This window comes from Sparus aurata, chromosome 1 (genome assembly GCF_900880675.1).
Source record: "Sparus aurata chromosome 1, fSpaAur1.1, whole genome shotgun sequence".
NCBI lineage: Eukaryota > Metazoa > Chordata > Actinopteri > Spariformes > Sparidae > Sparus > Sparus aurata.
The window spans coordinates 16,912,367-16,936,605 of NC_044187.1; the positions used below are offsets into that span (position 1 = coordinate 16,912,367).

At 40.0% G+C, this 24,239-nt stretch overlaps 2 protein-coding genes across 5 annotated transcripts; both read left to right on the forward strand.

Annotated features, from left to right (window-relative positions):
- Positions 1–1,132: 1,132 nt before the first annotated feature.
- glb1 (galactosidase, beta 1) lies at positions 1,133–18,302 on the forward strand. Of its 4 annotated transcripts, none has more exons than XM_030419909.1 (16): positions 1,133–1,346; positions 2,133–2,302; positions 3,024–3,174; positions 3,407–3,467; positions 3,559–3,653; positions 3,764–3,944; positions 4,057–4,115; positions 4,218–4,339; positions 4,733–4,773; positions 5,256–5,368; positions 5,747–5,821; positions 5,965–6,054; positions 6,143–6,256; positions 15,791–15,922; positions 16,175–16,408; positions 17,263–18,302. In XM_030419909.1, the coding sequence occupies exons 1-16, from the start codon at positions 1,299–1,301 to the stop codon at positions 17,515–17,517; spliced, it is 1,941 nt and encodes a 646-aa protein (XP_030275769.1). In that variant the 5' UTR covers positions 1,133–1,298; the 3' UTR covers positions 17,518–18,302. The 4 variants fall into 4 exon arrangements, with proteins under 4 accessions (XP_030275769.1, XP_030275762.1, XP_030275787.1 ...); XM_030419902.1 differs by lacking the exons at positions 15,791–15,922; positions 16,175–16,408; positions 17,263–18,302 and adding exons at positions 6,579–6,710; positions 6,939–7,172; positions 8,165–8,911 and having other exon boundaries at positions 1,140–1,346; XM_030419917.1 differs by lacking the exons at positions 1,133–1,346; positions 2,133–2,302; positions 3,024–3,174; ... (8 more) ...; positions 5,965–6,054; positions 6,143–6,256 and adding exons at positions 8,428–9,796; positions 10,475–10,644; positions 11,078–11,228; ... (8 more) ...; positions 14,147–14,236; positions 14,329–14,442.
- A 736-nt stretch (positions 18,303–19,038) lies between these two features.
- cldnd1b (claudin domain containing 1b) lies at positions 19,039–24,136 on the forward strand. The gene is made up of 5 exons (XM_030420020.1): positions 19,039–19,184; positions 19,519–20,078; positions 20,422–20,526; positions 21,394–21,531; positions 22,628–24,136. The coding sequence occupies exons 2-5, from the start codon at positions 19,787–19,789 to the stop codon at positions 22,834–22,836; spliced, it is 744 nt and encodes a 247-aa protein (XP_030275880.1). The 5' UTR covers positions 19,039–19,184; positions 19,519–19,786; the 3' UTR covers positions 22,837–24,136.
- Positions 24,137–24,239: the final 103 nt, after the last annotated feature.

Consider the following 24,239-nt stretch of genomic DNA (forward strand, 5'->3'; position numbering starts at 1 on the left):
GATGAGCCTATTCACAGCCACAGGTCCTTGGGTGGCACCCTTTTGGTCGTTAGTTGAGACTCAAAATTAAGGGTGACCGTGCCCCTCATCTTTGGTATGCCCTACCTGAGGAGATAAGGCTTGCAGAATCAGTAGCTTTTTTGAAATTACTTCTTAAAACCTCACTTTTATGTGAAGTCATCCTTTATATAACTGAATTTTCATCTTTCAATAGAGACTATTGATCTGTTTTCAATTCCCTCAGATCACTAGCCGGAGATTGAACTTGACTGTAGCCAACTGGCATGACCAGAGTAAAGCACAGACAAATCCATATACTCTAATTCTACCAGTTCTGAAGCAAGTTATAATCAGAGTCAGAATAAACTGTTTTGCTTATTACTCCAGTGTCACCCAATACTTAGCTATGCTGTGTCCATTTTTAATGGCGTGTGTGGAAGGCCTTGGGTGCAGTTATTTTTATGTTTTGGAGTGATAAATATTCCAGTGCTTCTTAAACTGTAATGTGGATATCCAGTGTCATAATTGCACTTTGATTATTCTATTCATCATTCTATACTATTCACCAAGTTGTCTTTATTTGGTTTATTTCACATCCTACACATATTTTCAGCTGCATGTTATTAAGTCTGGAAGATGGCGCCAAGTGAGTGGCAGCCTGTTACAGCAGCTCTTGTTTACTTTTGAGCTTTTTCCTCTTTTGTGGAGCGCCTCGACAGCAGGTAGGAGGAGACTTGATAAACTTGTTGTTTATTTTTTTACTATTATTATTGTTAATTGAAATATTACTCTCCTTTGGCCGCTGTGGCAAAGAAATGTCCCTGTTTGCGGGACAATAAAGGAATTTTGATTCTGATTCTGATTCGTAAGTAGCCAGTGAGCTCTTGTCATCCCGTCAGAACATTTCCTCTGTCTGTCTGTGACATTTAAACCATGTCTCCCTCTGATCCACCTCTGCTCCCACCTCTGTCCATTGTATTTTGGACCAGATTACATTGTGTGTTTTCACATTCAAACTCTGTCCATACATACTGTTATCTTAACCCAAGCCGCATGGATAAACGGTGCAAACACTGCCACCTACCGATATAAAAGCGTCATTACGACACACCATTACAGCGTCACATGATACAAGGTTTGACTTCCGCAACACATGACGCCACCCATTCAAAATGTCAGGGTGCACTGAGTGAAGTGGGTCCCAAATCTGTCTGTGCTCAGGTAAACACTGCACTTGAAGGTACGGTCATTAATCCTGCACGTGAAACTGGCCGGCAGCCCTCGCGCCTGGACTCATCATGTCGCTGCTCAGGTTTGGAAGCGTGTTGCTGCTGTTTGGATGTTCAGTGAGTACCTCTGAGTTTGAAAACATTTTATACCGAGTTGTCAAAAATGTAACTACACCAGACTCGGTTCAGTACCGTTAGAAACAGATGATACTTGTGCTTTTATAAAAGCTGTGTCACCGAAAGTCACAACACAAAACAGGAACTTCCTGCGCGACCGATCGACAGGTCTTGTGTATTGTGTACACTACATTTGTGTCTATGTGAACACGTTTTCTAATGACGCTAAAGATGCTATAACATTAGTAATGTTTGTAAAACAGGCAGATGTACAGATTTAACATAAATGAGTCAAATAACATTGTTTTTAACTGATTAATCTAATAAACTATTGTGCTGTTTAATTAGTCAGTTTGAGGATTTCTCTGATTCTGCTTCTTGAATATGAAGATTTTTTGGTTTCTTTAATCGTATAGGGCAGTAAACTGAGTATCTTTGGATTGTGCACAAGACAACGCATTTGAAGATGTTATTTGGGAAATGCTGATGGACAAAGATCGAATCGATGTATCTATAAATGATTAATCTACAAAGAAAATAGCCGTTAGTTGCAGCTCTAACGTGGTGGTTGGTAGGTATGGAGTTGAAGCATTAGTCACAAGCTTTATCATGTCCGAATGACACATCCTGAAGTCAGCTGAGATTTCAGGCCTGCGCCATAAAAACATGAAACTTAACAACACAGTGGAGCGCAATATAAACCATCTTAACTGTTAATATATGATGGAAAGTGCAATGTTTGTAAAATTTCAACTGTGAATCAAGTTATGATGTGTTGACCTGCAGCTCGGGGCACCTCGATCATTCAGCGTGGATTACAAGAACGACTGCTTCCAGAAAGATGGTGAAGAGTTTCGTTACATATCAGGAAGCATCCATTACAGCAGGATCCCCAGAGTCTACTGGAAGGATCGACTGCTTAAGATGTACATGGCAGGACTGAACACCATCCAGACGTGGGTTTACATTACATCAGCGCTAATTATTGAAAGCAACTTGGCCTTACATAATGAGGAAAATTTATCAGCAGTGATTTTTAACCGATCCTCATTTGTAACCGTTAATATAGATTTCCCGACATCGGGCCATTATTAATCGTGCATCTCCAAAAAATGGTTGTTTGCTGCAGCTGTAAAACTGTGATACAGCAAAGCCACCATGTGCATCCTCCTGCTGGAGAAAAATCAACCCGGGTGCATGGGTGTATTGATAAATTGTTAAAATATTTGGTAGTTTAAGTTGATTGGCATTCTACAAGTGATCAACAAAGCTGCAAGTCTAATCAATCAAACAATCAATCAATCAAACTTTACTGACTAACACCTTTCAAACAAATCAAAATTCAATTCAAAGTGATTTTACAAGTGATTGACAAAACATGCATTATAGAAATACATAGAGGCCAGACTGAAAAGAAAGGTTATTTATTTTATGTAAAACACGTTACACAGCTGTACCAACTGGTATTGTTTGATATGTTTGATGTTGTCGTATTTTTTAAATCTAAAAGACCTAGACAACCACTGGCAGCTAGATATCATATAACACTTGATGCTGACTACTAGAATCGGGTAGGATAAAACAAGATAAACATAGGAGTTGGGTCTTTTAGTATGTAATAATAGTAATAACCTGACTGTGTGTTTTGATAATGCTGACAGTCGATGTACGTTGAAGGTACATCCCCTGGAACTTCCACGAGGAGTCTCCAGGCCTCTACAATTTCAGTGGAGACAGGGATTTGGAGTATTTCCTTCAGGTGGCCCAAGACGTGGGTTTACTGGTCATCCTTCGGCCTGGACCCTACATATGTGCAGAGTGGGACATGGTGAGTGGGGCTCTGGACACAGATTGATCCAGTTCCTGAAAAGTGTTTTCAGAGTTCGATCCACTGCCATCTCAGTCTTGAGTCTAGAAAGGATGGATCTTTGTTCAGAATAACAATTTGGCTACTGACACTTTAATTTACTTTATGAATCCTCAAACTTTCAAACATATTTTCAAACAATATCAGTGATTAACAATGTGGACCTCCTCTGCGTGTTTGTTCTGTTGACCAGGGTGGACTGCCTGCCTGGCTTCTCAACAAGAAAGACATTGTGCTGCGGTCTTCTGATCCAGGTGAGAATCCAAGACAAACAGGCTGAATAATGACATAAAGTCACAGTTGCGGTACACATTGCATTATAATGTGTGTGTTTGTGTATTTCAGATTACCTTGCAGCAGTCGACAAGTGGATGGGGAAGTTACTTCCGATGATGAAGCCTTATCTCTACCAGAATGGTGGTCCTATCATCACTGTTCAGGTGAGTGTTGAGTTCTGCTCTGATTCCTGCAGGTTTGTTGTGCATTATGTATCACTGCAGCACGTAACTCATGAATAACATACCCCAATTGCGGTTCCTATGTTTGTCAGGTGGAGAATGAATATGGCAGTTATTTCGCTTGTGACTACAACTACTTGCGTCACCTTTCCAAGCTGCTCCGGTCTCACCTGGGCAATGACGTGGTGCTCTTCACCACAGATGGAGCTGGGATCGGCTACCTCAAGTGCGGCTCAATACAGGATGTTTACGCCACTGTTGACTTTGGGCCTGGTAGGTGTCAGCGTTTTAATTTTCTCTACTTAATGTCATGTTTTAGATCAGTCAGAAGTCACAAGGAAGTCTCAAACATACACACAAATTCTCTTTGTTTGGATTCTGTCAGGTGGAAATGTAACCGCTGCCTTTGAAGCACAGAGATACGCTGAACCTCACGGACCACTGGCAAGCATTTCCCTCGATATGGATTTGCACCGTTTGTGATTTTTTCAAAACTACCCTACATTTTCTCTCAGCTGCTCCTAAAGTTTCCTCCTGTATTTACAGGTGAACTCTGAATTTTACACCGGCTGGCTGGACCACTGGGGGTCACCTCACTCCGTCGTGTCATCTGCCATAGTGGCCAAGTCCCTCAATGAGATGCTTGCCATGGGAGCAAATGTCAACATGTGAGTGTACTTGTTGCTATGACACGTAAAAAAAACAAAACGTAAAATAACTGATGCAAACATATAATGGCATTGTAGGGGGACGTCCCCTTCCTAGGGAAACCAGAGAGTTGTCTCCCTCATTAGTCCTATATCAGTGTCAACGTATAATTAAAAATGATACATACACTTGTGCTAGTTGTAGACAGAAAGTTGAGTTTTCAAGTTTTTAAATATCAAGTTCCCCCTTCTTATGCGTCTTGTTGTTCTTCAGCTAACGTCAGAATGGTATTCAGGTTGTTAAGATGTCTGACTCTCCTGTCAACAAAATACATCAAAGAGAATAACTTTGTATTTTACATTTTTAAGAATATATTTGCACCTTTTTTCTGTCTTTATTTATTTATTTCACAGGTACATGTTCATAGGAGGAACCAACTTTGGATACTGGAATGGTGAGTACACTTAGACAGACTGGTCTCATGAGATGATTTCATCATTTCAAGTGATTCACAGCAATCGTTGAATTTTCAAAGGTAAAAAGGTAGCACACATAAATGTCTAATTTATTCTGGCCATGTCGACAAACATGCTGACATTTCAGCCTTTATCAGAACATGGAAGTAGATGGAAGTCACGTTATCTATATACAAGAGATGGCAGGTGATTGGCTTGGATTGGTTACATGGTAATTAACTTGACAATATATATGACATTGACTCAAAACTGATGAAATGCTAAATCGTACAATTTAACAATTCTAGCTGAAGTTACAGGTTCTGTGATAATGCTTTCCACATTTTGCTGCTCTCCGACACTTGCTTGTCCACCAGGGCACGTAAGCATGTAGATTACTAATGTTGTAAAGTAGTTAATGAATTGCTTGATAAGGAACAAAAAAAGAACCTCACCCTCTGTTTTCGTCTTGATACCTCAGGTGCCAATGCGCCATACGGCGCACAGCCCACGAGCTACGACTACGACGCCCCGCTCACTGAAGCAGGAGACCTCACAGAGAAGTACTTTGCTATTCGAGAGGTGATCAGAATGGTAAGAAACACGAGTGCAGCCCTCTAGTTTTTCTTTTTACTGTCATATTAGGTGTCATTGGCACTGGAAAACACTACAGAATCAATCAAAATAAAAAAATCAGAATTGAGCAAAATGTAGCCTTGTCTTAAAAAACATTATGTATATTGTAAGAGCAATTTGCGCTGTGCATTATGAACATTACAAATGATCAATTTAAAGGGACAACTCACAAATAAAAGTGAACAGATAACATCCATTGAAATCAATATTCAATGCAACGGAAAGTCTTTTGGAAAAGTGCCTGATTATCACAACATAATCACATAATCGCACAGCGATGACAATATCACTCATCAGGAAGACATTGTTAACATTATCTGTATCTTTTCACTACAGTACCATAAGATACCAGAGGGACCGGTTCCTCCAACAACTCCAAAGTATGCATACGGGACTGTTGTGATGAAAAAGGTACGTCCTCTGTTGTTACATTGTGTGAACTCCTATCAGTATTTTCAGTGAATAGTTACTTCACACTCAACAAAGACTTTTTGTTGTTTTTGCCTGATTTAAAACATGAAGAATGATTACTGAACGCAGCCCTCTTTCACCAGCTCCAGACGATATCAGATGCCTTAGAGAAACTGTCTTTCTCCGGCCCTGTGAAAAGCGCATATCCTCAGACCTTTATTGAACTGAACCAGGTATCCGCTAATGTTTTTATGTTTCAATGTCAAAAACAAATGCTTTATCGTTGATTTGTTTTAAAGTGTATCCCCATGCTGTTTTTAGGCCTTTGGTTTTGTGCTGTATAGAACTGCTCTGCCCGTTGACTGCAGCGCACCAACACCACTGTCATCTCCACTGAATGGCGTCCGTGACAGAGCGTATGTGTCAGTGAACGGGGTGAGTCTGAATGTTTCTTAGTGGGCGTTATTACACACAGGTCCACCACATGCCCTGTTGATCTCAGATTATGTTATATTGAACAGGTGGACATTTAGCAGGACATCAGTCTCACTACCTTACTGGTACTATTTGACACACCATCATCATTTTCAGTTTTTAGATTAGTGTTAGTTCCTGTGTTTAGACAATACAAGACATGTGAGAACATAGTATGTTATAGAAGGTTTTTGTCAGTACTGGTACTCTGGTGTTGTATCCACACTAGTACAGAAAAATAATATATTGTTGCGAACATAACAGTGCCGATTTTCTTGTGAAGGTGGCTATGGGGATTCTTGAGAGAAACAAGGCCATAACTGTCAATGTGACGGGGAAAGCTGGCAGTCAGGTGGACATACTGGTGGAGAACATGGGTCGAATCAACTACGGAAAAGACATCAATGACTTCAAGGTTTTTATCAGCCACATTTTAAAGTTACCGCGTTTGTGCTCTGAAGTGTCTGCTTAACTTTTATAAAGCTTTACTGGATTTCAAAAACAGGTTATACAAACCTCAAATATTAGATTTAACTGCAAACAAATTCTATTATATATTTAAATTTTAAATGTCAAGTGAATTAACACTTCCTCATGGTTGAATTTCAACTTGCGTGAAGTGACTGGTTTCTTTGCTGCACAGGGCCTGGTGTCAAACATGACTCTGGGGAACGACACTCTAAAAGGCTGGACCATGTACAGTCTGAGTATCGATGAAGCGGTCCGTCAGGGCCTTCTGAGTGAAAAAAAATCAACAGCTCCACCTCAGCCTGCCGCTCTCTCCCTTCCAACCTTCTACGAGGGAAGTTTCATTATTCCTGACGGCATCCCAGATCTCCCCCAGGACACCTACATCCAGCTGCCCAAATGGAAGAAGGCATGTGACATGTTCAGCACATTCAGTTACAGTTAGAAATGAAGCCATCATACCATTTTAAAACTAAATCTGTAAGATATGACCATATATATGAATACAGTTATATGAATAAGCATAGGAACATGGTTACATTCGTCACTGACTTCAGGGGTTGATTTGTATGACCTCTGTATGGATCCCCCCAAGAAATAAGTGGAAACAAAAAAAAGTTTTTGCATTTTTTCTATTTACTTAAGGGAAAAAGTAGATATAATAAATACATATTATAAATGTCTCTATTTTTTACATGTGGAAAAAAAAAATGTATTTCTCCTCAGTTACCCTCAGGGCTCCCATAGTAAGACAACTGAACTAAATGATTCCCCGACAATTCTAATAATGGATTCATTGTTTCTCTAATTCTGATGTATGAAACAAAAATATCAAAGATGCTGCTTCAAGCATCTAAAATATGAAAGATTTGAAAGATATGTTGCTTTATGAGGGGCAACGTGGGGAAATGAAACAAACAAATCTTGTACTCAGGAAACCTATAATGGACATTTTTCAGAATTTCCTGACTGAATTAAGCTGTTTAAAGATATGATCAACAAATGATAAAAAAAAATGATTGTGGGTTGCAGCCCTATATAAAAATATCTTGTGTCAAGTTTATTTAAGGGCCTCATCATTATTTTACACCATATAATTACAGATTTATATAATAATAAATAGCTTGACTAAATAAAAATCAGATATTTAACTCAATGGACAATAATTGAAATATCAGCCTACGTTGGGCCAATTGTTTAACAATAACAAGTTAGAATAACTAAGTAATCAGCGGTCACACATACTGTCTGAGTGTATCCTGTTAAGATACTCCGTCAGCAGTGAAGGTTTCAAACAAAGGGACGAGCGTTGGTCAGGTTTTATTATTTCATAAACAATGTGTTCCAAAAATGAATCCAGTAGTAGATTAATAAATCAAACCTTTTGATTTTTATTTTCAGGGTCAAATTTGGATTAACAGCTTCAATCTGGGACGTTACTGGCCAAGTCGAGGCCCTCAGGTGACACTTTTCGTCCCTGCCAACATCCTCAGCACGGCTGCGCCCAACAACGTGACTGTCCTGGAGCTGGAGGAGGCTCCCTGCAGCTCCGGGCCGTGCAGTGTGGTGTTTACTGCCACCCCGATCCTGAACGCAACAGTCCAGTCTGACCACAAACGGCATGGGAGACTCTTCGTTAGAGACGGTTTCTCGTGATAATAAGGGAACTGCTTCACAAAATCTGCTGCACAGAATCCATTTGCACTGCTCACCGATGTGCTTCCCAAATCAGCACCTGTTCTGAGCTTGTTGAGTGTTTGTTTGATTTTTTAAAAGCTGTAATATGTGAAGGAGGGTTAATCAGAGTCTTTAAAAGTGATGAAATGGGTTTATAGCCAAATGCTGTGTTGAATCATCGACCTGTGGGCGTCTCTACCTCACTGATTCTTTGAAACTTTCATCCAAAGCCTTTTGTTTACATCACAAAGGGATTATTGCCAGTTGAAGTGCCACCAAAACATCACAGCAGTCTGTTTTTATTTTTATGTGAAAAACACATCAGGGAAATGTTATACATATATACTGTAGATGATTACTATTATACAGCTTCAGATGTCTTGTGAGGCTGCTATATTTAGTTTTTTATTGATTTGAAAATATTTTGCTTACGCTCTGAACCTGTTTGATAAAATGCCTTTAAAAACTAAACCTTTGATTTGATATTTCTTCAATGATCCCCCCTCTTACTGTGACGGGATGCTTGTCAGATCGACAGTCGTGGTCAAAATACTACTTTGTCACAAATAACATGCACAAAGTTTGGTTCAATAATGGATTTATTATCAGTCTCCTGAAAATATGACCAAATATTCTTGGTCAAAAATATGCATACAATGATTCCAATATTTGGTTAAATGCCCATTGGCCATTTTCACGTCAATCAGGTGCTTTTGATAGCCGTCTGTTGTCTGTTGTTGCACTCATGTCGTTGGACTGCTGCACCTGTTGTAGAGTTACATACGTTGTTGCTGGTGTGGACGTTTTTTATTACAAGAAGACAACATGATTATAACTTGTGATCCATATTTCAGAGAGGATAGAAACATCTTCACGTTTACCACAATAATAAAAAAAAAAACATCCTGCATTCCAATTTAATTATCTTATAACATTTTCTGTTTCTGTCTTGGAAATTTAAAACCATCTCTCTCTCATCCATCCTTCTTCCCGCCTCTGGTTATTGTATTTATTGTTTTAAGCCACGTAACACTGTATGTTTTATCATTTGTTTTGCATGTTCATTTGTTTTCCAATTCTATACAAATACTGCTCCGCCAAAAAGCCCTTAAAAGCCCCATGACTAAAACAGTTACAACACTGCCACCTGCCGATGGAAAAGCGTTATTACAACACAGCGAGACAGCGTCACATGATTTTACTTCCGCAGAGTTCATTTAAAATATCACGGTGTACGCAGGTAGTAAATGTGTCAGTGCTCAGGTAACACACTGCACGAGAAGGCACATCAAGTAACCGGGACTCATCATGTCTCTGCTCAGATTTGGAAGTGTGTTGCTGCTGTTTGGATGTTCAGTGAGTACCTCTGAGTTATTTAACGTTTGTTACTTTTCTCATTACATAAAAGGAACAACACCGGCCTCGGTCTAACAACATTCCTGTATGAACACTTTCTGAGAGCGCTAAAGATAATTTAACATCAGTAATGTTTGTCGAATACGCTTATGTGCAAATCCAACATAAATGAGTTTAATAACAAATTGCTTATCTAGAAATGAACTATTCAATGTATATATTTTGTGTGTGTGTGTGCGTGCGTGCGCGCGTGTACTTGTAACCTATAGAGTCTAGAATAAAAAAAAGAAGGTCAATGTGATCATGTCCTATTTCTTGTTAATCAAATATGACTTATTTTAGAAATGGCAGAAAAAAGGAGGGTTTTGAACCATGTTTGAACTGATGTTATTAAAGTGTTGTGTCAGCCACAGCCAACAAGCACATTTTTAAGAAACTAGAAACATTTGCATTTAAAGTGGAGCCTCATGCATGCAATTAGGCTCCACTATTCTCGAGTTATGATTTTCTTCCATTCGGGTTTGGAAAATAAGAGAATATTAGGTGAATCTGGCTAATCGACAAGTTGTAAACTCTTAAACATTTTGCCAATGGGTTAGTCAGTTTGAGAAAACAGTCAAAATTCTCTGATTCAGCTTCTTGAATATGAAAATCAAGCTATGATGTGTTGACCTGCAGCTTGGGGCACCCCGATCGTTCAGCGTGGACTACAAGAACGACTGCTTCCGGAAAGATGGTGAAGAGTTTCGCTACATATCAGGAAGCATCCATTACAGCAGGATCCCCAGAGTCTACTGGAAGGATCGACTGCTTAAGATGTACATGGCAGGACTGAACGCCCTCCAGATGTAGGTGGACCTCATGTCTCACTCTCTGTTTGCTTTACTCTGACTTTGTGTTGTTTTCACTGGCTGTTGTTGGGACTGTATCATCTTTCAGCTGGCATCAATAAAAACATGAGTCAAGGAGTTGGTTTAAAACTTACTGTAGCGGCACTCACATGTCACGGTCACATGTGGTGATGTTTGGAAATAAGGCCAAAGATGAGAAGGGCCTCCTGCTGACCTGTTACTGAGAATTTGCTGTAGCTAATTGGAGATTGATCAAAATAAAATTCATCTGCAGCAATTTTGATGCTCAGGTCTTTTAGTATTCATATACGTACCAGGATTCCCTGTAAAGCAGCACTGATACAGAGTGGATTATCCTGTCCGCAATACAGCAGATATAGACAACCTGAGTGTGTGTTTTGATAATGCTGACACTCGATGTACGTTGAAGGTACATCCCCTGGAGCTTCCACGAGGAGTCTCCAGGCCGCTACAATTTCAGTGGAGACAGGGATTTGGGGCATTTCCTTCAGGTGGCCCAAGACGTGGGTTTACTGGTCATCCTTCGGCCTGGACCCTACATATGTGCAGAGTGGGACATGGTGAGTGGGGCTCTGGACACAAATTGATCCAGTTCCTGAAAAGTGTTTTCAGAGTTCGATCCACTGCCATCTCTAAAGTCTTGAGTCTAGAAAGGATGGAACTTTGTTCAGAATAACAATTTGGCTACTGACACTTTAGTTTACTTTTTGAATCCTCAAACTTTCAAACATATTTTCCAACAATATTAGTGATTAACAATGTGGACCTCCTCTGCGTGTTTGTTCTGTTGACCAGGGTGGGCTGCCTGCCTGGCTTCTCAACAAGAAAGACATTGTGCTGCGGACTTCTGATCCAGGTGAGAATCCAAGACAAACAGGCTGTATAATGACATAAAGATACACTTGCGGTGCACATTGCATTATAATGTGTGTGTTTGTGTATTTCAGATTACCTTGCAGCAGTCGACAGGTGGATGGGGAAGTTACTTTCGTTGATGAAGCCTTATCTCTACCAGAATGGTGGTCCTATCATCACTGTACAGGTGAGTGTTGAGTCCTGCTCGGATTCCTGCAGGTTTGTTGTGCATGACGTATCATTGCAGCACGTAACTCATGAATAACATCCCCCAATTGCGGTTCCTATGTTTGTCAGGTGGAGAATGAATATGGCAGTTATTTCGCTTGTGATATCAACTACTTGCGTCACCTTTACAAGCTGTTCCGGTCTCACCTGGGCAACGACGTGGTGCTCTTCACCACAGATGGACCTGGTATTAGCTACATCAAGTGTGGCACGATAAAAGAAGTCTACGCCACTGTTGACTTTGGGCCTGGTAGGTGTCAGGTGTTGCTGATTTAATGTTATGTTTTTCTCGATCAGTCAGATGTCACGAGGAAGTACCAAAAATAAAACCCCCCAAAAACGTGTCTCTTTGCATTGACTCTGTCAGGTGTAGATGTAACCGCTGCCTTTGAAGCACAGAGACAAGCTGAACCTCACGGACCACTGGCAAGCATTTCCCTCGATATGGATTTGCACCGTTTGTGATTTTCAAAACTACCCTCCATTTTCTTCTCAGGTGCTCCTAAAGTTTCCCTCTGTGTTAACAGGTGAACTCTGAACTTTACACCGGCTGGCTGGACCACTGGGGGTCACCTCACTTCGTCCTGTCATCTGCCATAGTGGCCAAGGCCCTCGACAAGGTGCTGGCCACGGGAGCAAATGTGAACATGTGAGTGTGCAGATTTCTGTGACATGTGTATATATATATACATATCTATATATATATAGATATATATAAACAATTGAAATAACTCGTGCAAATAGACAAAAGCATATGAGGGGGGATGCCCTCTTCCTGGGAAAACCAATAGTCAGTTATCCAGTATAGTTTAACAGTAGTCATCAGCATTTCTTCTGTATACAGTTAGTGTGACAGTACCTTTGGAGTTCATGTCAGATTCTTCTGTTTACTGCCCCAACAGTGAAGAAACATCCACACATGCATTCACTGGAAGCTCAACAGCTAATGTCAAAAATATATTCAGGTTGTTAAGATGCCCGACTGTCCTGTCAACAAGATACATTTTCTTGTGGAGAAGGAAAAACCTTCTATTTGAAATGTGTTAGAAAGATTTTGTTTTTTATTTCAGTGTAATGTCTCTCCTCACAGGTACATGTTCATAGGAGGAACTACCTTTGGATACTGGAACGGTGACTACATCTAGACAGACTGGTTTGATGGGATGATTGTATGGTTTCAAGCGACTCACAGCAAAGATAATTGGCACGTTAGTAGCTAGAGCTTTGGAGAGATACACCTGCCCAGTGTTTTGTTTGTTCTGCTAAACTCAGGTCATATAGTTTGAACGTTGAATTCCGAAAAGGTTAAATGGTAGCACACACACAAATCCTCAAACGCAGTCGACCAATCTCAATTTCATTCATTTATTCTGCCGTTGTCAACAAACATGCTGAGGTTTCAGCCTTTTGACACATGCCACGCTCGGGACAGTTCAAAGAGGCCTGTTATTTAGAGCAGTTATAGCTGAGGGGATCAGTCTTATCCCAAAGCGAGTCCTTCTGCACCTCAGCGCTCTGGGCCTCCGCTCTGAAGGCAGCAGGGTAGAGTGGGTGTTGAGTGGATGTGTGATGTCCTGTCCTATTGAAGTTCCAATGTGCGTAATGGCGGTATTGTCCAGCTCGGTAAGGTTGGCTGTTGGCTAGACCAATTGTCTTGGCAGCTGTGTTGGTTATGCATGTGAGTTTGGCAGTTTTTAACAGAGACCATGTTGAAGAAGCAGGTGGAGCAGTACAGTAGGATGGGCTGGATGATACTCTGATACAACAGCAGGAGGAGATGGGGGGGGGGATAACGTAAGAAACATAACCCTCTCTTTTTCTTGGCACCTCAGGCGCCAATGACCCATACAGCCCGCAGCCCACGAGCTACGACTTCGACGCCCCGCTCACTGAAGCAGGAGACCTCACAGAGAAGTACTTTGCTATTCGAGAAGTGATCAGAATGGTAAGAAACACGAGTAAAGCCCTCTAGTTTTTCTTTTTACTGCCACCACAGGTATGATTGATACTGGGGGCACAGGGTCCCCACCACTTTTTATAAATGGTACATTCTGTCCCCATCACTTTTTAGAAATATTGATCAACAATTGAAAACCGTGTCCCACCTATACTGAGCAATTCAATAACCAAATTTAGGAAGACATTGTTAACGTTATATGTATCTTTTCACTACAGTACCGTAAGATACCAGAGGGACCGGTTCCTCCATCAACTCCAAAGTATGCGTACGGGACTGTTGTGATGAAAAAGGTATGTCCTCCTCACATTCTGTGAACTCCTATCTGTATTTTCAGTGAATACTTACTTCACATTCAATTTTTTAAAAGACTTTTTGTTGTTTTTGCCTGATTTAAAACATGAAGAATGATTACTGAATTCAGTCCTCTTTCACCAGCTCCAGACGATATCAGATGCCTTAGAGAAACTGTCTTTCTCCGGCCCTGTGAAAAGCGAGTATCCTCAGACATTCATTGAACTGAACCAGGTATCCGCTTATGTTTTTCCTGCTTTTCTGTCTAAAAACAAATAATTTTTTATCGTTGATTTGTTTCAAGTGTATCCTCGTGCTGTTTTTAGGCCTTTGGTTTTGTGCTGTACAGAACTGCTCTGCCCGTTGACTGCAGCGCACCAACGCCACTGTCTTCTCCACTGAATGGCGTCCATGACAGAGCGTATGTGTCGGTGAACGGGGTGAGTCTGAATGTTTCTGAGTGGGCGTTATTACACACAGGTCCACCACATGCCCTGTTGATCTCAGATTATGTTATATTGAACAGGTGGACATTAAGCAGGACATCAGCCTCACCACTTTACTGGTACTACACCATCATCATTTTCAGTTTTTAGATTAGTGTTAGTTCCTGTGTTTAGACAATATTAGACATGTGAGAACATAGTAAGTTATAGGTTTTTGTCAGTACTGGTACTCTGGTGTTGTATCCACACTAGTACAGAAAAATTTTAAAATGTTTCTACTGTATTCTATTTGTATGTCCAGTATTGTTGCCCACACAACTGGCACAACTGGTATTGTTTTAAAAGTAAAAAAATAATCTGTTTTATTTATAAGTGTTGTTACCATTTGATGTTTGAGAGTCCAGTGTTGTATGCAATATCCAAATGTTTTACTTGAGTAAAAGTAAAGATATCGTACGGAAATATTCATTTGTGATTTTTAAGTGAAAGTCAAAGTAGTGAAAGTATAGCACTCGAGTAAAAGTCTTTAAGTATCTGATATCAAATGTACTGAAGTATGAAGATAATTTTCTGGAAATTAATGTACTTAATTATCGAAATTAACAAGTAAAATAAAATTATACATGTATTCTTATTTTTGTACATACTCTGTACTCTGAATCGATTTGAGTCCAAACAGTGGAGTTGAAGTATAAAGTAGCAAAAAATTGAAATACAAATACAAAGTACAAATACCTCAAAACTGTACTTAAGTTCAGTTCCATCACAGCCAGAGTCAGTTTATCTAATTTACATCTACAGTTTTATGGATTATGTAATCAGATTACAAAAAAGAAGCAACTATAATCAGACCAGACAACATTTGAAAAATGTGTGATTAGATTACAGCTACGTTGATATAGATTACATTTTTGAATACGCCCTTAAACTGTACAATTTTTTCATAAACATCATCCTGCATGTTGTAGCCTAGAATACGAACAGTTCACCTGTTTGTTGTATTCTAATGGATTACTACAAAAATTGACTGTAATTTGTATTTAGTAACTGACTACTTTTCAAAGTAATATCTGAGCGGCGCCGGGTAAGGTCACAATCCTGGTGTCCACAACACAGCGATACAAAGAAGCCAAGACACATTAAACATAGTTACACACACCGTAACAGCATCATGTGTATGTTAGACCAATTAAAAAGGAGAATATTTGTATGAAATCAGTGAAATGTAGAGTAATTGGTGAGGGAGATTAAATGATTCCTTGTTCTAGATAAATAATGCAGCAAACTCCTAATTATTTCTGATATGACGTGCCAACCTAACGATACTGATTTTCTTGTGAAGGTGGCTGTAGGCATTCTTGAGAGAGACAAGGCCATAACTGTCAATGTGACAGGGAAAGCTGGCAGTCAGGTGGACATACTGGTGGAGAGCATGGGTCGAATCAACTACGGACATAACATCAACGACTTCAAGGTATTTTTCCAGACACATTTTAAAGTTGCCGTGCGTGTGCTCTGAAGTGTCTTCCAAACATTTATAAAGCTTTTCTGGATTTCAAGAGCATGTTATACAAACCTCAAATATTAGATTTAACTGTAAACAAATTGCATTTACATTTACAATTTACAAGTGAAGTGAATTTCAACTTGTGTGGGAATGATCAGTATCCTCCTTCACTTGCTGCTGACTAATATGAGCTCCCCCTCTGCTCTTCCTGTCCGTCAGGGCCTGGTGACCAACATGACTCTGGGGAATGAAACTCTAAAAGGCTGGACCATGTACAGTCTCAATATCGATGAAGCGATCCGTCAGGGCCTTCTGAGTGAAACAAAACCAACAGCTTCACCGCAGCCTGCAGCTCTCTCCCCTCCAACCTTCTACAAAGGGAGCTTCATTATTCCTGACTGCATCCCAGACCTCCCCCAGGACACCTACATCCAGCTGCCCAAATGGAGGAAGGTATGTGACACGTTTAGGACTTTAGTTAAATGTCAGCATGATGTGAATAACAGGAACATGGTCACATTCATTACTGATTTAAGGGGCGGATTTTTATGACCTCCGTATAGAAGCTGCAAGAAGCAAATTTGCCCAGATCATTCATTTTTTCCATTCGCTTTGAAAAAGTTCATCTTTTTTTTTTTTTTTTTACCTGTCAGGGTTTCCATACCTCCAGGTCACATGCATAAATGAATGATGAATGATAATTTTGAGTCATTTGTTAATAAGACAACTGACGTAAAATGAATCACCAACAAGTGATAATAGATTAACTGTTTAATTATTGACTTTCAAGCATGGTGCTGGATATCCATTTGTAAACGTAAGATCGGTGGCTTTTGGTGAGTTCGGTGAGTTTATTGGAGAAAAAATTAAATCTTAGTAAACCTTGGCATTTGTCACCATTTCCTGACATTTTACAAACCAAACAATTATTATCTATATACAAGACTTTAAGCAAATCATGATAATTATCATTGGTTCCAACCCTATAAAGTAATTTCATATGTCCAATATAAACTGCAGATTTATACAAATATTAAACTAGATGACTAGAAAATTAGATATTTAACTCAACAACAATCATTTAAAAATATCAGCCTACGTTGGACCAATTGTTTAATGATAACAAGTTAGAATAACTAAGTAACAAACAGTCAGAGTTAAGTCAGAGTTAAGATTTTCCTTCAGCAGTGAAGGTTTCAAACAAAGGAACAAGCGTTGATCAGGTTTTGTTATTTCATAAATAATGTGTTCCTAAAATGAATCTAGTAGTAGATTAATTAATCAAACCTTTTGATTTTTATTTTCAGGGTCAAATCTGGATTAACGGCTTCAACCTGGGACGTTACTGGCCAAGTCGAGGCCCTCAGGTGACACTTTTCGTCCCTGCCAACATCCTCAGCACGGCTGCGCCCAACAACGTGACTGTCCTGGAGCTGGAGGAGGCTCCCTGCAGCTCCGGGCCGTGCAGTGTGGTGTTTACTGCCACCCCGATCCTGAACGCAACAGTCCAGTCTGACCACAAACAGCACGGGAGACTCTTCGTTAGAGACGGTTTCTTGTGATAATAAGGGAATTGCTGCACAAAATGAATTTGCACTGCTCGTCGATGTGCTTCCTAAATCAGCAGCTGTTCTGAGTTTGTCGAGCGGTTGTTTGATTTAAAAAGCTGGGAAGTCTGATCTGGAACAGTCTTTAAAAGTGATGAAATGGGTTTATAGCCAAATGCCATGTTAAGCCATCGACCTGTGGGTGTCTCTACCTCAAAGATTCATTGATATTTTCGTCCAAAGCCTTTTGTTTGCATCACAAAGGGATTATTACCAATCAAAGTGCCGCCAAAACATCACAGCAGCCTGTTTTTATTTTTATGTGAAAAACACATCAGGGAAATTTTAGATATACCGTATCTTATTATTTTACAGTTTCAGGTGTATTGTGGGGATGCTGATATGTGGTTTTCATTGGTTTGAAAATATTTTGCGTACACTCTGAACCTGTCTGATTTAATGCTTATAAAGAAAAAGCCTTTGACAGGGTCCTAGTCAGCTCTTTGTATGTATAATGTTAAAAAAAACTTTTTCTCATTGTATTTGGTGTCATTAATATGGACATTATAGAAGATGTGTTAATCTGTGCCTATAATGTCTGCTCATGGCACAGTTTGGGAAATAAATTGATTAAGGAGAGAACGTAATCACAGAATTCATGTTGTAAGAGAAACAACATCACTACACCTGTGAGTATACACTTTTATATTGTTGTTGGTTTTTTTTAATCAAACATAATCCAAGTGTTTTTTTTATTGACAGAAGATGGCACCAATAAATATTTAACCTTTAACCTTGAATGGCAATCATTGGAATTTGTGGCAACTATAAGAGCAGTGGACCACTGAGAAAAAGGAGGGTTGTCGATAATCTGAATGATAAAAAACAGCTGAGACCCGTCCTTCTGCAGAAATTTGCCCAGTAGTTTTTGTGTGATCCTGATCACAAACCAACCCAAACAACCATCACAGGCACGGGTGAAAACATAACCTCCTTGGCCAAGGTAATACATTTGTCTGTGCTGTCTGGATGGCAAACTATGCAATGGTGACACTGGACAACACACGACTTTTAACTAAAGAAGCATTTTTACAAAATTACAAGTGAACCAATAACAATATTAAGCATGTAAATGTGTAACATCAGTATGAGTGTACAGTGAAGTGTGGTGAACAAAGAAAATAAAGACAGGGATAAAACCTAATCCAAAAAATAAAGCCCAACCAGGAAGTCAAGAGGGCTGTACATTATCAGCTGACACTGGTATAGCTGTGATATATCTGTCATCTGCTCACATGTGCCTAGGCTGATTTAATCTGCCTTGTTTATACTGTACAGGTCTATATTCGATTATTCTGGAATTAAGCATAATATAAATGAACAATTAATTAGCCCAAATAAGATGAATAAATTGTCGTACGTATTTATGTCATAATATTATGTTAGTGTGACTTTATCACACTAACAGGATTTATAAGTGCAGTTTGGTATGTGGTGACACTCCGAAGCACAAGATGGCGGTAATGTGCGCTTACCGCACTGGTTGCGGGCTGCCGTTAAATATTACAACGAAGAAGAACACTTGACATCGTAGAAGAAGAGGGCGGAGGCCTGATAGAAATGTAACGAACAGACGAAAGAAAGTCGATAACTGGGCGTTTTTTGTCTTTCCCCACTATGAGGTAAAGAAAAACACTTCTCCAAATATTTAGCTTTTACTTGTCACTTAAATGTCTCGATAGTTGTCCGGGTAGCAAATGTAGCTAGCTATTATTAGCATTAGCTAGCTAGTAGGATGCTGCTCATTTGAAGAAGCTGGCTTTGTTATTATATAATTAATATAATTAATTATTAGCTGTGTGAAACTGATAGCGGTTACGATCCTCACTCGCCAACAAGTATTGTCATCTTAGTGTTGTTTTGTGTAAAGTTAAAAGAACAAGGTAAACGGGATGTAATAAAGCACTTGGCACTCAAAATTAGCTGAACCTGTGTGTTTCTTTGCTCCCTCGGCAGGACGTGCCACCTCTGTGTTTGGGACATTACGCCGTATGCAGCAAGTGGCTATATGACTGAATAGAGTACAATGTTATGGTACTCTTGACACCTGACAAGAGTTAACAGACATGCCTTGGAGCCTGAACACCAGGTGGAAATATATTTTTTAACCATACATCTCAGGCTTCGTCACACTGTGAAAGCCAAACTGCATTTGCATTTATTTTCTATGCAGAGCAGCTTGTCTTTGTAAACACCTGTAAAACGAGCTGCCTCCGTCTAGACCATGGTAGACAACCGCTATGCCACAGCTCTGGTCATCGGCTCCGTGCTGAGCCTGTTGGCCACAGTCTACCTCTCTGTGGCTGTCGGAACCCAGCACTGGTATCAGTACAGCAGTCCAGACCTTAAGCGTGAGGCGATCAATGTCTCAAAGCTCAGAGATGAATTCGTCGATGGAGACTTTGATGAGAAGACTTACAGTGACACCATGTTCAGCCTGAACGGCACTCTGGGACTGTGGTGGAGGTGCATCCAGGTGCCACTGCCCAGCCAGTCACACTGGTTCAAAGAGCCAGGTATGACTTCCTGTTGATAATATCACATCTGTGCAGCTTTCACAAATTTCACGAACTCTAAAACGGACATGCCTGTCTGCATTACAGGGAAATGTGATTGAAGTGACTACATTTTGCATTTGTTAAAATGTGGAAGCAATAAAGACAAGTTTCTTTTAATTCACTGAAATACAGTAGATGTCAAACAGAACATGATGAATTAAGAACAATAACGCAAAACAGTGTGAATGTCAACGTTATTTTGAGATAATCATATATGAACTTGCATCACATCCTGTGGACTGGTGATGCTGATGATTGATGGCACCTCAGTTGACTTTGTGCTCTCTGTTTCTGACTATAGATCCAAAACTGGGGACACAGTGTGTGAGCTTCACGCTTCCTCAGCAGTTTAGTCCAAAGTACAGAAACTCTGGGAACAACAGTGAAGAAGACCTGCTGAGAACATGTGAGTCTACCCTCGTCCCCCTGTGTGTCTGTAGATCACATGAGGGTGTGTTAAAATTCCATTTTAAACCACTTGCGTAGGTTGTGAACTTTATGTAACAGTGTCATTTATCGGTTAGCTGTTAAGGGTTACTAATGCTCAATAGACCAATAGACAATAGATTTTAGGTATGGGATGTTTAGAATTGAATATTTCAAATCTTAAATTATTGGTAGCCATAATTAATGGTGTTACCATATCTGATTCAGACAGTACAGACTATTGTGAAGTGATGTTATGTAGCTGCACTGACTTGTAGTTTAGTCTCCAGTCAAAATGCCGGGGAGGGTTTCCAATACATTAATTTATTTGCGGTGGACCACCACACTATCAACACTGGCCGCCACTTATTGGTTTTCTATCTTTGGAGGTTTGTGCTCTTTGTCTCTCTCACGTACACATGACAAAGTGTTTCTCACACATACGCTTTACTTGGAGGGGCCGGCGAGGTTTATTAACGGCCCTCCAAGTATATTTGGCAACCCATTTTAGTGTTTTGATGTTTGTTTGTTTTTTAAATCCATATGAGAGAACAACGTGATAACTAGTGGACATAATAATAAGTAAGTAAAAATTTCACAAATGATGATTGCAATTTTTCTCCTTTTTGTTTATTATCTGCTTTTTTTTGCATTGGGCAAATTCGAAATCAGTTCTACGATTCTTTCTCCAACAAGTGTCTGTTCACCTCAAACTGTTGCTTAAATTGTGTTCATCTTGCCCCCTTCACCGTCTCAACATGCACCTACCATCTTTGAACATCAGTCATGTTTTTGCATTCAGGTTTAAAGAGTTTTTTGTTTAGTGAAGGTTCTCTCTTTTTTTCAGACTTGTGGAGATGCCAGTTTCTCCTGCCTTTGGTGTCTCTGGCTTTGGTGTTCCTCAGCGGCCTTGTTGGAGTGTGCGCCTGCCTGTGCCGCAGCTTCACCCCCACCTTGGGTGTGGGGGTGCTCCATGTACTCGCAGGTGAGAGAAAATGCATACGAACACAAAAATTGCTATGGCATCTGTGATGTTACGCATATCACAGACCGTTTATGAAACAGTCATGTGATTCCACTGATGATCAAATATGACAGTAACAGCAACCGATGGCGTCAGATTGCTATTTTTATATGCCTGTGCTGAGTTCCTCATAGTCACTTTAAGCAGTTTTAACTTGTGAGAATGTAACATGACAAAATGGTTTTACAGATATTTCAAGTCAATATTTTAACTAGTCACATTAGCCGTTTTTATACTGGGCAGCAAGCCGCCAATTTGGCTGTCCTCTTTGTGGCTAGGTCCACGGATTTAGACAGACGGTAAATTGGAGGTCTGTTTTGGTCCGCCAATTTGATGTCTCGGAGGGTACACTTTTTCCCACCTCTGATGCTATGTAAATCCGAGCCGTCGATGTGCCGGCAATTGCGTAAGATGGGCGGAGGTGTCGATGACGTGCACTGTTGTGTGATCCACAGCCGGGGAGTTTTAAAACCAGGAAACAGCTGATCACAGCAGTCAGTCCTCCACTTCATCCGCGGACGTCAAGATGAGCAACTGGAAAGCCGCTGAGATCCGGGAGATGCTAGCGTCTCCTCTGTCTCTGTAGCTGTCTTCATTGTCCGCCTGGTATTGCAGCGGCAAGCTACTAACGGTCACTACTTTCAAATTAAAAGCCCCCCGCTAAGAACCCAGTTCTAAACTCCAATGGGGTGCAATGTAAAGCTCTTATTTCTAAGATAAATTCGACCTGCTTCACTGTTCACGCTCAACTTCATGCTTCATGTCACGTCACGTTTATGCTTACCCCAGTGGTGGCCAAGTGGCGGCTTTTTGGAAAAGAAAGAATATTACACCGCCCGTTTTAGATAGAAAAGGCGGCACATTGCCGCCTTTACCTTGCTGCATGTGCCACCTTTTCTATCTAAAAGGGGCTATTGACACTAATCCCTACTAGTCATTAGTTAAAGGGGCTTACCATAGTGGTTTAGTGGTTGGTGTTTAGTTCTAGCTGCGACACAACACATACATTTGTGTTTATGTGTGTTTTCACGTTTTATGTCTCCCCGCTCCTCATCAGGTCTGTGCTCTCTGGGCACAGTCTGCTGTTTCCTGGCCGGGGTGGACTTGCTCCCAAAACCAAAAGGGGTGGAGGGCTCGCTGGGCTGGTCCCTCTACCTCGCACTCATCTCCTTCCCTCTGCAGATGATGGCAGCGGCTTTGTTCCTGTGGGCTGCTCGGAGTCACAGCAAAAACTACACCCGCGTTACCGCCTACAGAGTAGCCTAAAAGAGAGACTTCTACAACAACTTACCCCAGAACAGCCCACGTGTCAGAGGACTTTCTTAAAAAAAAAAAAAAAAACCTGGTTAAGACGGGATATAAACTGAAGTGACTTTACTGGTTGTAACCTCTCAATTCCTCTTTAACATTTTTAGATAGAAATACACAAAACAAGGTATTATAAACTGAAAGGCAGGAATAAACTAAACCAGTTTGCAGCTATCATCATAAGTGCTCATAAACAGAGGTTTTAATATTTACGAGTTGTCTTATTTGCCTTTCTTTTCTTTTTTTTCTTTTTTAGCATCTTTTATCTGTGTTTAACCCAAAGCATGATCTTAAATGTTGTTAACACCCTGATCTTATGGATGATTTGTGATTTTGGTGTTTACTGTGTTGGTGTGCATTACTTTATTGCCTTCCTTTTTTGTTGCCATTGCTTCTAAAGCTGCTCACCACATTGCCTTCAAATCAGTTATAGATTGCACTTGTCACAAATTTCCGACCTGCAGTTATTTAAGCCTGAGTAGCTTTCTTTATTAGTGCATGAAAAATATCACACAAGCCTATTTTTGATTTGTTTGAACATGATGTTTTCTGTAAGATTTTTATTTTTGTGTAATCCTAAATATCGAGCCTTTCACTGTGCATGCCTTTTCAGCTGACATTTCTTTCATCTGTGGTAATTGTTGATTTCATTCTGTGGTATGTGTTGACGTAATGTCAGTAAATGTCGCCCACTAAAAATGTAACCACTCATCTCCCATTGTCATCCGTCACATATTGATTTCATATTTATTATCGCAGTTCATTTGTTAAAAAAGCTGAATTTAATTTGATGTCACTCAAGCAAACATGTGACTTCCGTTTGTTGCAGTGAAGTTTCACTGTTTTAAGATTAAAGGTTATTCTAATCCTGGTTACAGTTCCTTTTAGAGATTTGTCAACCAATTAACTGACTGGTTTGACAGCCAAATGCAGGGTTTTGCACCATTTAAAGTCTTGTAAATGTTTGTTGGTGATACTCCACAGTCAGCCTATTTTGAATTGCAATTGAATTTATAGAAACGTAATTTTGCTCATGAATCTACGTCTTTACACTTACACTGTAAAAAATGAAATAACTTTTCGTGTCAAATTCCAAAGTGACTCATTTCCTGGCACCAGAATACAAATTGTGATGTTTTAGTGTCACAATGTTTTGTTACTCGTCTGATGTGTACACACTCCAGCTTTTGTAAATGTTTTTATGTTTTCGGAAGCACACTGTACCCGTTTCTGTATTAATACATTTGACATTTGCCTACTTCTGTTGTTGGCTTTGTGTTTTTGTCTGATCCTTTGCTTTGCTATGGATATTTTTTTAGCCGCACTAGCGATGTGGATCTGGCATAGCGAAACATTTCTTT